This window comes from Chiloscyllium plagiosum, unplaced genomic scaffold (genome assembly GCF_037043375.1).
Source record: "Chiloscyllium plagiosum isolate Xiang-an unplaced genomic scaffold, Cpla_swu_hap1 HiC_scaffold_3, whole genome shotgun sequence".
Lineage (NCBI taxonomy): Eukaryota > Metazoa > Chordata > Chondrichthyes > Orectolobiformes > Hemiscylliidae > Chiloscyllium > Chiloscyllium plagiosum.
Window position 1 is genome coordinate 142,879,640 of NW_028270141.1, and position 13,653 is coordinate 142,893,292.

Genomic DNA, 13,653 nt, shown 5'->3' on the forward strand with positions numbered 1-13,653 from the left:
GCCGAAGTGAGGTGAATTAAAGGAGAAAATGTTCAGTGAGAAAACAGATTCAGCCAGGCAGAGGAGTGTGGTGGTGGATAGGGAGTGTGCAGGCCTCTAGTCTAGGACAAAGCCAAGAGCTGTCAGACCATCCTGGTGGGGACTGGAGGTATTGAGGGATTGGGCATCTATGGTGTGGCAAAGTTGGTATTGTTTTGTTTTCCTTATTGCTTCACTGTTTTGTTATACAGCAAAGACAGTAAATGGATCTTCCACCAGATGGTGACGATCCATCCGCTGCATGATTTGATTAACTGATGGATCCGATTCAAGGATCTGATTGGCCTGCACTACTCCTACCTTGTGAGTATGTATGCATGGGCCTTCCCCAAATTAACACTGTGGCCAGCCTTATAGTCAACGTCCACACCCACAAACAAAGTGTTGTCATGCATCACCCTTTATTTCACAGTGAGTATACATTCCCAGCAGTTAGAAAAACATCAGATAAGCAAAGCCGAGAAAATAAAGGCTTATTTACTCCATAAAAGAAACCCGTGAATGTGTCATTTTAAACAGGAATAAAACCTTTTCAGAATCACAGATTCAGTTTGTCTGTGCTCAATATGCGAAGATACTTTTGAGGAAGTCAGAATTGTATTTCATCTCCAGTCTCTGGATAATGATTTGGACCAATTTTAAAGTGCTTCATATTGGAGTCTCAAACAGATTCAGTGCCCCATTGGCAGATGCCTCCAGTGAATATGTTGCCCTCATACTGGGCACCATCTATGGTTGATACAGTTATATTTGTCCAATTGTAATTTCACTGTACAGAAGGCACACATAGATTGAAATTAGAAGCTGTGCTAAAAAATCCTCTGCATCGTCACAATTTAAGCATTCCCTTGTAAGTAAATATTTCAATCTGAAACTAATAGAGTGGTAGAGAACCCAACTCCAATCTCACATCTGAAAAGTGTCATGATTTCACACGTAATTACTTCAGTACTTTGTGCTCTGCAACAATACACTGTTCTGTTATCAACTTTAAACATTCTGATGAGCATGACTGGAGTAAGCAAATATAATCCATTGCTGTGTGAAGAGAGAAAATTTTGGAACTTATCATATCACCAGAAACTTCTTGACCTCAGTTTGTACCCAATTTCTTTAAAGCAACTTTATAGAAAAGGGAAATTAGTAGATAGCTGAATCCCTATTAGCGCAGAGTCTACTACCTGTGAACAATTGGGATTAATCCGATGTGTGTGTGAGACTTTAAGATCAAATCACCAGAGGAGTCACTAAAGTCTTTCCCCTCTCCCTAAGATCCAGGTATCGGAAATGAATCCAGTCCTCCATTTGAAGCCAAGCCATTGTTTTATAAATATTTACCATCACTTCCTTCCCTTTGTGCTCTCTGCAATTTCTTTTAACTGGGAAATGACAGGACTGCAGTTCCTAGTGAGAGCGAAGAACTAAAGAACTACCAACCCAGGATTATGTGTTGACATTTTGAGTTGAATACATGCAAGAGGAGCTTCAGAAAGTAATTGACCAAAAACATTTGAAAACTGAATGTCCAACAGAATCAGAAAAGGCAAAAAAAACCTGACTGTTTTAGTGAACAGAGCTGAAGTAAGCTCATGCCAAAATGAGGCACTGTGAGTTGGAGACAAAACTTTCTCACTGCTGGTGAAGGGCAGTGTTTATGAAGAGGACCATAGGGCTCTGAGGAGAGGAGATTGGGGGAACTGTTCGATACTGCAAATACTGGCCTATGCACAGAGTGAAATCCAATGTGTACCAGATGGGAGATCAAAAGAGCTTTGAAACATAGAATAGTATTAAGCACAGCTCACTGTTTGATGTCTGAAATGTTTAGAAAAGTTTTAACTTTTCTTTTGAAAGGCAACTTCCATTAGCCCAAGTTTGTTAAACCAACCGAGGTAAAAGAAACTGCTATCAAAGGATTTGCTGTCAGCTTCCAAGTCCTTCTTCAATTGAAGCACACGATCTCCGTATGCTTGGCTGCTAAGATTGCTGCCATCTTTTTCATCAAAAGCCCTGCAACAGAGTGAAGTAAATGTCAGTTTACGTTGGAGCATAAGGCCATTGAAAAGAAGAACAACAGCAGGCTATTCAGCTCCCACTTGAAATAACTGTAATAGAATAGAACATCAGATATCACAGGGAAATGATGTAGTTTGGGTGGGGCTCTGATCAAAGAGAGTGAAAGTATTCTTCCAAACACCACCAAGTGAGATATTTGTGAGAATGACAGAAAGAAGAGAAGCCCACCTTCAGATGAACGGACTCAGTTGAATGGGGAGGTATTGCCATGTTCTCCGAAGTAGGAAGTGAAGGTTTTGTGACGTGTGTCGACTCAGTAAAAGGTTTGTGTTAATCAGCATCTGCACCTGATGTGAGCAGCCCATTAATCACAGTCTGACCTGATTTTGAGTCACGTGGGTAAAAGAAGTGACGCACTTAATGTAAAAGACTTTGGTACAATACTCATAGAGATCAACACAGTGAGAAAATTAAACTTCTCAAATAATCCAGGCAAAAAAAACTGATGGCAAAAGTTTAGCTTTTGCAAACAGATGATATAAATCAAGAAAACTACACATAGTCAAAGAGATGGACAGCATGAAAACAGCCTTTGGTCCAACTTGTCCATGCCAACCAGATATCCTAACTTAATCTGATGCCATTTGTCAGGAGTTGGCCCATATCCCTCTGAACCCTTCCTATTTATATACCCATCCAGATGCCTAATGATGGTGAGACAAAACGTGTTCAGCTATGTAAAGTGAGGCTTGAGTGTCTGGAGAAGAGTGGAGAATTTGTGGTAGGAGTACAGGTCAAACTCTCAGCTCCAGGAATACAACTTATCATTGCAAATGATAGAGCTGTTACACCGATACCAGCTCTACTCTAGTTGAAAAGCCAGTGGAGGCGCAGGCAACTGAAGCAATGCAGGATGTTTATCCAGGAATCTTCCCAGATTGTGTCTTAATGAGATCACAGAGACACAAGCTGAAGCAGGAGAGATCAAAAGGCACAGATAAGGAGGCATTCTCCAAGACTGTTTTTGATCAGATAAGTGGGACAGAGCAGGAGCCAATTGTTAAAAATGCAAGTATCTTTCGATCTGCGAAGCTTATTGAGTTACAGCAGAAAGGTGAGAATTTAAAGCAGTTGTATCAAAAGGCATATACATGGAAGGAGAGTGAATGTATCCCTGTGCAATATTACCTGAAAAATGATGCCTTAATGAGGAAATGGAGACAATCACACATTCAAGCAGATGAGAAATGGGCAGATGTTCATCAGATTGTTTTGCCAGTAGAATATAGGAGGTGTTGGAGTGGCACATGAGCTAGCACTTGGAGGTCATATCGGAATGAGCAAAACACAGGCTAAAATACAGAGATTTTTACTGGCCTGGACTACACAAAGATGGAGTTGAATTTTGCCAGGCATGTCATACATGTCAGCTAATAGGAAACCGCAGGCAGTAAGAAAACCTGTACCTTTAATTCCTATTCCAGCATTTGAGGAATCTTTCACAAAAGTCTTGATTGATTATGTAAGTCCCCTACCTCAAACAAAAAGTGGGAATAAGTACTTATTAACAATAATGGATATATCGACTAGATTTCCTGAGGCAGTCCCATTACACAATATCACAACGAGAAGGTTGTAGAAGAATTACTTAAAATGTTCACTGAACATGGACTACCAGTAGAGACACTGTCACAATATCAACCCTTTGCTTCAGGAGACACATAAAAAGCATTTTAAGTCATTTTGTTACACATCATACTCACCTGATATAGAACCAATCATGAATTTTTGCTCCGATTTGAACTAATGGATCTTTTGGCTGAGGTGTACTTGTGATTTGAGGAGTTAATGTAACAAATACTTTGAAGTTATCTTGTATTTTGCCATCTTTTATGTATCCAATGATTCCCCAAGGGGCCTCGAGAGGAACAATTGTTTCTGCAGACAAAAGGGAACACAGTTGCAGTGTTTGACAAGGTGATAATTAGGGGCATTGCCTGTCGTGATTTAAAAGTTACAAATGGGGGAGGGATGATGGACTGGTTAACACCCCACACATCTATCATTCTCTTGAAATACCTGTAGCCCTGCTTGATTGACAGCTCTGGTTAGAGACAAAAAAAACAGCAAATGCAGGAATCCAAGATGAACAAGCAGGAGGCTGAAAGAGCACAGCAAGCCAGACAGCATCAGGACTGAAGAAGGGTTACACCTGAAACATTGACTTCTCCACCTGATTGACAGCTGTGACTGTGAGTACTATTGTCACCTTCACAATATTTATTTAATCGAGGTTAAGAGTTTCAGTGTTTGTGGTTTCTGCAGTTAAAGCTGCAATGAGTTTTGATGATTGCCAACATTTATATCCCACCGTAAAAAGAGGTTTATTTTAACGGAGTGGAAAGTTATGAAAGAATGAACTTCTAAAAAAATTTTCATAAATCCTGCTGTCAATATGTGGGTCATTGCTTCTGTACAGTGTACCGTGGGTAAATAGGCAGTGGTGCTCCCGAGCATTGGGGACTTGAGGGTCTATGGAGTTTGAGGGGCATACATTGACCTGGGCATACAAGAAACTGTAGGGTTTGTTTGTGGCCTGGATGGAAGGTTGGGGTGGGGATGACAGAATGGGTTTGGGACAAAGACTGTAGGGTTTTTCTGTTTTTATTGGAACTGGGATGAAAAGGCTGCCTCCAAACTTTTTCCCAGGTTCATGGCCTGGCAGCAGCCCACAGCTGACTTCTGAGTGTCTTCCTTGTCATTTCCTCCAAGCACAGGGAAGACAACTCTCACTTTCCATTTTCAGATGAAAATCTAGGCCTGCATCTCCAGATTCTCCAGCCAAGACAGACAGTTTCTCAGAATTCACCCTCTCAAGTGTCATCAGCAACTTGGATCTTGTAATGGGATCACCTTCTTCTAACATCTGGGGCCTCAGCACTTATATCCAGAGTATCCATTAATTATGCTTGCCATCATGAAAATGCTACTTTTATTTCTACTTCCTTTTTTCCTTCATTAACCAATACTCTTTCTTGCCGATATTTTACCTCCAATACTTACTGTCAAATTAGTTTTTTATGAACAACCTTATCAAAACATTTTTGAACTTTAAGCATTCTATTGGTACTGATTCCCTTTTACCCTCAAAAACCTCTTGCTTTCATTACCTAGATCATTGAGGAAAGGAATTGGGACGTCATGTTTTGACTGTACAGGATACTGGTGAAGTCAATTTTGGAGTCATGTATACAGTCTTTGTTGCACTGCTAAAGGAGAGATATTATTAAATTGGAGAAGGTTGAGAAAAGGTTTGCCAGGATGTTGCTGGTTCTGGAGGCTTTGAGTTATCAGGAGAGGCAGGATAGGCTGGGACTTTTTTCACTGGTGTGGCGGGGGTTGCTTGGTAACTTTATAGAGTCTTACAAGATCATGAGGGACATAGATAAGATAAATAACAAATAACTCTGGGGTGTGTGAGTTCAAAAATAGAGGGCATTAGTTTTAATGTGAGAGGAGAAACATTTAAAAGGGACCTGAGGGTCAATGATGTTTCTTATGTGGAATAAACTGCCAGAGGCAGTGGTAGATGCAGGTACAGTTACAACATTTAAAAGACATTTGGGCAAGTTGATAAATAGGAAAGGTTTCAAGGAATATGGGCCAAACACGGGCAACTGGAACTAATTTACTTTGGGAAACACGATCAGCATGGATGAGTTGGACTAAAGGGAATGTTTCTGTGCTATATGACTATGACTCTTTTACTGTATTTTAGCATCTGGAGAGATTTGGAAAATTAGACCTCACAGTTCCATTTTTCAGAACCTTTTCTATTCTATTGGTCTTCTTGAAATGTTTCTATCCTGGAATATTTATTTCCAAACATTGGTGTCTTTGTAAGAATATCTCTGGGTACTGGATCTATTTTCCTTTTATCTATTTATGTAACCAGTTTACCTGAAGTATTACAAATGCTTTGTACATTCAACGAAAGAGTCTTCAATTTATTTACTGATAATCTTTACATTGACCTTACTCACCGATACACTATTCCCATGAAACTCTCTGTCTCTTCCTATGTCACTTGGCTTACCTTTTTCCAGGTCACCCCTCTGCCCTATTGCCTTGACTTTTGTCCCTGAGATTAGAAAACCTTACTTTACCCCACCTAGCTCTGGGCTGGATAAGGTTGCCATGTCCAAAGACAAATCAGAGATCATGATTGGAATGAGAAAGTGTGCTTGGTATCCCACTGTACCCATATATGGACAGCTTCCACAGATTCCAATAGGTTAGTAATGGAGGGCACAATGGACAGAATCCTGGAACGACCACTAAGATCAGCAAGCTGGAATCCTTTGGTCAATGTGTTTCTACATACAGAAAGTTTCAAATAAGCCAGGTCAAATATTTCAGGGTTGTTTTCAATTCCAATGTTACAGTGAAGGAACAGGAAAATTACCTGCATCATTGTGGAACTGTGAATATTCAAAAAATCTTTTGAGGCCGGCCTCCACCACATTATTGATAACCATTCCGTGTATTTCTGTTTCAACCCAGGGGGCAAATTTAAATTCTGCTTCTTCATAACCCTAAAACAAGAAAATAACATTTATTAACATATGATGTGTGGGAAATCGTGTCTCACGAACTTGATTGAGTTTTTTGAAGAAGTAACAAGATTGATGAGGGCAGAGTGGTGGCCATGATCTATATGAACTTCAGTAAGGAATTTGACAAGGTTCCTCATGGAAGACTGGTTAGCAAGGTTAGATCTCACAGAATTCAGGGAGAACTAGCCATTTGGATACAGAACTGGCTCAAAGATAGAAGACAGAGGGTGGTGGTGGAGGGTTGCCTTTCAGACTGGAGGCCTGTGACCAGTGGAGTGTCACAAGGATCGGTGCTGGGTCCTCTACTTTTTGTCATTTACATAAATGATTTGAATGTGAACAAGTAGGTATACTTGGTAACTTTGCAGATGACACCAAAATTGGAGGTGTAGTGGGCAGCAAAGTTACCTTGGAGTACAACATGATCCTGACCAAATGAGCCAATGGGCTGAGGCATGGCAGATTGAGTTAATTTAGATAAATGTGAGGCACTACATTTTGATTAAACAAATCACAGCAGGATTTATACTCTTAATAGTACGGTCCTAGCGAGTGTTGCTTAAAAAAGACCTTGGAGTGTAGGTTCATAGCTACTTGAGAGTAGAGTCGCGGGTAGATAGAGTAGTGAAAAGGGAGTTTAGTATGCTTTCGTTTATTGGTCAGAACATTGAGTATAGGAGTTGGGAGGTCATGTTGAGGCTATAGAGAACATTGGCTCAGCCACATTTGGAATATTGCGTGCAATTCTGGTCTCCTTCCTAACGGAAGAATGTTGTGAAATTTGAATGCGTTCCAAAAAGATTTACAAAGATGTTGCCAGGCGTGGAGGATTTGAGCTATAGGGAGAGGCTGACTCTGCTGGGGCTGTTGTCCCTGGAGCATCGGAGGCTTAGGGGTGACCTTATAGAAGTTTGTAAAATCATGAGGGGCATGGATAGGATAAGTAGACAAACTCTTTTCCCTGGGGTAGGGGAGTCCAGAAATAGAGGGCATAGGTTTAGGGTGAGAGGGGAAAGATGTAAAGGGACCTAAAGGGCAACCTTTCCACACAGAAGGTGCCACAGGAATGGAGGAGGCCAGCACAATTACAGCTTTTAAAAGGCATCTGGATGGGAATGGAAATAGGGAAGGTTTAGAATTAGAATCTCTATAGTATGGAAATAGGCCCTTCGGCCCAACAGGTCCACACCGATCCTCCAAAGACTAACCCACCCAGACCCATTCCCCTACTCTATCTAATGCACCTAACCCTATGGGCAATTTAGCATGGCCAATTCACCTGACTTGCACATCTTTGGATTGTGGGAGGAAACCAGAGCACCCGGAGGAAACCCACACAGACACAGGGAGAGTGTGCAAACTCCACACAGACACTCACCCGAGGCTGGAATTGAACCCAGGTCCCTGGTGCTGTGAGGCAGCAATGATGGCCACTGAGCCACCTTCAAGTTTAGAGGGATATGGGCCAAAGGCTGGCAAATGGGACTAGATTAGTTTAGGATAACTGGATGACATGGATGAGTTTGACCAAAGGGTCTGTTTCCGTGCTGTACATCTCTATGACTGTAAAGTGTCTCTGAAAAAGAACTTTGTTCAGAGGACTGTCCCAGGTGTCTGGATGGAGCATTAAGGTGTCATTTAAGCTTTGAGTTTTAAAGGGAATTGGGAGATGTTGTTGGGATCTTGGTCTCAACACTTCTTAATTCATTTTGTTTTCCATTCAACTCTTTCATCTTGGTCATTTTTTGCACAATGGGCCATTTTCTCCCTTGGGTCTTTGATATAAAATGTATGGAATGTTATTGAAAATCTTCCACACTCAGTTACTGCAGATGTACACAAGATCAAGAAAATGTCAATGTCGTTGAATTTGGTCCTCGTTTCTGGTTGAGAAATTTGGACAAAAAATAACCAATTTCAAAAGAATGTCTGATATTAGAAACAGGAACAAGGCAGTAAGATTTTGGCTGATCTTTGACTACACTTGATCTTCCAGTTTCTCACCTTGTTATGATACCTCCTGATGTGTTTTGAGCCCAAAGATTTATCTACCCCAGCCTTGAATATTCTCACCAGTTGATCATCGACAACTAAATAGTCTAAAGATTGATGATCATCTGAGTGAAGCTGGAGATTCCACAACAGGCTCATCGCTGCTTTCCAATGCTATCCCTATCTCCCTTGATATTTTTTAGAAATCTATCGGTTGATGTCTTAAACATAATCAATGGCCAAGCTCCCAGGGGTAAAGGTTTCCAAACTTCACTGCCCTCTTAGTGAAGCGATTCTCCTCATCTCAGTCCGAAATGGCTGGTTCTCTTATTCTGAGACTGAGTTCTCCAATTCCCGAGACTCCAAGCCAACAGAAACACCCTTTCTACATAGAACATAGAACATAGAAGAATACAGCGCAGTACAGGCCCTTCGGCCCTCGATGTTGCGCCGATCCAAGCCCACCTAACCTACACTAGCCCACTATCCTCCATATGCCTATCCAATGCCCGCTTAAATGCCCATAATGAGGGAGAGTCCACCACTGCTACTGGCAGGGCATTCCATGAACTCACGACTCGCTGAGTAAAGAACCTACCCCTAACATCTGTCCTATACCTACCCCCCTTAATTTAAAGCTATGCCCCCTTGTAATAGCTGACTCCATACGTGGAAAAAGATTCTCACTGTCGACCCTATCTAAATCCCTAATCATCTTTTACACCTCTATCAAGTCACCCCTAAACCTTCTTTTCTCCAATGAAAACAACACCAAGTGCCTCAGCCTTTCCTCATACGATTTTTCTACCATACCAGGCAACATCCTGGTAAACCTCCTCTGCACCCGTTCCAGTGCCTCCACATCCTTCCTATAGTATGGCGACCAAAACTGCACACAATACTCCAGATGCGGCCGCACCAGAGTCTTATACAACTGCAAAATGACCTCAGTACTCCGGAACTCAATTCCTCTACCAATAAAAGCCAGTACGCCATATGCCTTCTTCACCGCACTATTTACCTGGGTGGCAACTTTCAAAGATTTGTGTACATGGACACCAAGATCCCTCTGCTCATCCACACTACCAAGTATCCGACCATTAGCCCAGTACCCCATCTACCTTAGCTGGCCCTTTAAGTGTTTTTAAAATGTCAATGAGTAGACCTCGCAGTCTTGAAAACTCTGGAGATTATGTGCCCAATCTGTTGTCCTGAGGATGGATATCAGTGCAGTCATGTTTCAGAGTTGAGGGGTAGAGTGGTTGTGGGCGATCGGATACAGTCATTAAATAATTTATACTGGTACAAAAATGACAGAATGCAATAAACTTTGAATTGTACTTACATTCTCCAAGATGGCAGCCTCTGGTTCAGGACAGTTCAATTCTTCACAGAAATTTTCCACTTCTTGTACGTCATTCTGCGCAGCAACCAGATACCCGAAGAGGACAGACACAGTTAAGAAGAGTCTCAGCATCTTGGTGTCTGCTTAAATCGGTCTTGAACGCACTGACTGACTCTCAGCACCTTCAGGTCGATCTGATGTTTGAGTAGAGACTATGGATCGCTTTATACTATTTTGGGGTGATAGTTTTGAATATGGCTTGGCTGCAGGCATGAATGTCACATGATAAGGAAACAGATACAGAAACACAACAGCTGACTAAATATGGAAATATTATTTCATTACAACCTTGTGATGGATCATGGGTCCAGTTCGTCCTTTCTGTGGATAGTCAGAGGCTGGATACACCAAAAGATATGAATCAGTGTCCCTCAGAAATCCCGATCCAATCTTGTGTCCTAAAGTCTTCGGGTGGGTCTCTCACCCTGAATTCGATGTGGAGACTTTGGAGAGATCTGATTAGATTCCTACAGTATGGAAACAGGCCCTTCGGCCCCACAAGTCTAGATTAACCCTCAGAAGATTAACTCACCCAAACCCATTACCCCACTCGATATTTACCCCTCAGCAAAAGTGAGGACTGTAGATGCTAGAGATCAGAGTCAAGATTAGAGTGGTGCTGGAAAAGCACAACAGGTCAGGCAGCATCTGAGGAGCAGGAAAATCAACGTTTTGGGCAAAAGCCCTTCAGGAATGATTCCAGATGAAGGGCTTTTGTCTGAAACATTGATTTTCCTGTTCCTCAGATGCTGCCTGACCTGTTGTGCTTTTCCAGCACCACTCTAACCTTGACTATATTTACGCCTAACAAATGCACCTAACACTATGGGCAATTGAGCATGGCCAATTTACTGAACCTGCACGCCTTTGGATTGTGAGAGGAAACCAGAGCACCTGGAGGAAACCCACGCAGACACGGTGTAAATGTGCAAACTCCACACAGACAGTTGCCCGAGGCAGGAATCAAACCGGCATCCCTGACTCTGTGAGGCTGCAGTGCTAACCACTGTGCCGACTCACTGAGTTTGCCAAAGAAATAATTCATGGATAATAAAAACATTTCTAATTCCAGGTTAACTATACAGTTCACCCACTTGATTCCCACAGTGCCCCCACCTCCGATGTCACCAAATTCCCTGGCTACACAACAGTACTACAACCCACTATTCAACCATTCTGTGTGGATCTGGTTGTCCAGCATCACCCAATTATACCATTGACCAGGTGATTAACCCTCTCATCACCAGACTAGCCCTTCTGATCCAATGAACAACCCACCATGTGACTACACCCCATCCTGATCTGACTTTCCCCAGACTGAACCAACCACTCACTTATGTGTAGAACTGCAGGAGATAGGCGAGGTCCTCAATGAATATTTCTCCTCAGTGTTTACTGTGGGGAAAGACATGGTGACGTGAGAATTTGGGGAAGTTAATAGTGATACCTTGAAGACAATCCATATCAGAGTCGAGGATTGCTGGATGTATTAGAATGTATGAAGGTGGATAAATCACTGGTCCTGGCCAGATATACCCAAGAATCCAACAAGAGAAGAGAGAAGAAATTGCAGGGACCCCGGCTGATATTTTTACATCATCGTTAGCCACGGGTGAGGTTTGGGAAGGCTGGAAGGTAGCAAATGTTGTGCCCTTATTCAAGAAAGACAGCAAAGAAAAACCTGGAAACTATTGACCAGTAAGCCTAACCTCTGTGGGAGATAAGTTACTTGAGAAAATTCTCAGAGAGAAGTTATACATGCTTTTGGAAAGACAGAGTTTGATTAAGTGTAGTCAGCATGGCTTGGTGCACGGGAGATCATGTTTCACAAATTTGTTAGAGTTCTTTGATGAAGTGACCAGGAGAGTTGACAAGGACAGAGTGGTAAATGTAGTCTATATGGACTTCAATAAGGCCTTTGATACGGTTCCACATGGTAGGCTGCTCGAGAAGGTTAGATCGCTTGGAATCCAGAGAGAGTTGGCAAATTGGATACTCAATTGGCGTGATGGTAGGAAGCAGAGGGTAAGAGTGGAAGGATGCTTGTTATGCTGGAGGCCTGTGACTGGTGAAGTCCCTCAGGGGTCGGTGTTGGGCCCATTATTGTTTGTTATCGAGAGCGATGATTTGGATGAGAATGGGCAAGGCATGATTAGTAAGTTTGCAGATAACATTGAAGTAGGTGGTATTATGGACAGAGAGGAAGGCTTTCAGAAAATACAGCAGGACTTTGATCAGCTGGGGAAGTGGACCGAGAAATAGCAAATGGAGTTTAATATAGCAAGCGTGAGGTCTTGCATTTTGGAACGACAAATCAAAGCAGGAGTTTCTTGGTGAATGGTAGGGCCTTAAGGAGTGTAGTGGAACAGAGAGACCTTGGAGTTCTGGTGCACAGTTCCCTGAACGTGGAGACCTACACCCCAAGTAGATGGGGGAATGAAGAAGGCTTTTGGCACACTGGCCTTAATTAGTCAGGGCACTGAGTATAGAAATTGGGAAATGATGTTGCAGTTGTACAGGATGTTGGTGAGGCCACACTTGGAGCACTGTGTTCAGTTTTAGTCACCTTGCAATAGGAAGGATGTGATTAAACGGGAAAGAGTGCAGAAGAAATATACGAGAATGTTACCAGGACACAACAAAAGTTATAGGCAGAGGTTGGACAAGCTAGGACTTTTTAATTTAGGACATAGGAGACTGAGGGAGGATCTCACAGAAGGGTATAAGATCATCGGAGGCATGGATAAGGTGAATGCAATCAGTTTTTTGTCCCAAGGGTTGGGGAATCGAGCACTCGAGGGCATCAGTTTAAGGTTCGAGGGGAAAGAATAAAAAGGAACCTGAGGGGCAACCTTTTTACACAGAGGGTGGTATGCATATGGCATGAGCTGCCAGCAGAAGTGGTTGCTGTGGGTACATTAACAATATTTAAAAGGCATTTGGACAAATACATGGAGAGGAAAAATTTGGAAATATATGGGCCAAGTGTAGGGAAATGGGGTTAGCGTGGTTAGACATTTTGTATGGCATCAACCAATTTGGACCAAAAGACCTGTCTCTGGATTGTTCGAACTCTATGACTCTATGATTCACCTCCTTCACCGGCTCATGCAACCAAATCTAATCACTGACCCCACCACCAATGGTCTGACCTAACCTCTCTCCCACCTCGGCCCTCCATGACCTTACGCAACTGCCTTTATCCCCCACCGACCTATCCTGATGTGAAGACACCCTCATCACACGACCACGACCCCTTCACCCAAACCAACTACTCCCAAACCTAAGATCAACCTCACCCTCACACCATTCCAGTAACTCCTCATCTGCTAATCTTTACTGTCCTTTAAGCCACCCATCTGCCACTCTATCCCCAGACCTATCTACCACCCTGCTCACTCCCCCACCTGCCACTCTACTCCCTTACCCATCTGCCACACCGACACCTCCACCACCTGCCACTTTACCCATGTTTGTTACATTTTTACTCTCTCTCTAGCTTTTCACAAAGGCTTTGGGATAACTCTTCACCTTATTGCGATGTTGGTGCTTGTGCTGTAAAAGGTGGGTACTGTTTCTACAAAG

The 13,653-nt window shown here is 42.6% G+C and overlaps 1 protein-coding gene across 1 annotated transcript; it reads right to left on the reverse strand.

Moving 5' to 3' along the window:
- Positions 1–429: 429 nt before the first annotated feature.
- Positions 430–10,161, reverse strand: LOC148151756 (uncharacterized). The gene is made up of 4 exons (XM_087976523.1): positions 10,009–10,161; positions 6,521–6,650; positions 3,819–3,993; positions 430–2,049 (listed from the first exon to the last, which is right to left on the reverse strand). The coding sequence occupies exons 1-4, from the start codon at positions 10,138–10,140 to the stop codon at positions 1,875–1,877; spliced, it is 612 nt and encodes a 203-aa protein (XP_087832649.1). The 5' UTR covers positions 10,141–10,161; the 3' UTR covers positions 430–1,874.
- Between the last annotated feature and the right edge of the window lie 3,492 nt (positions 10,162–13,653).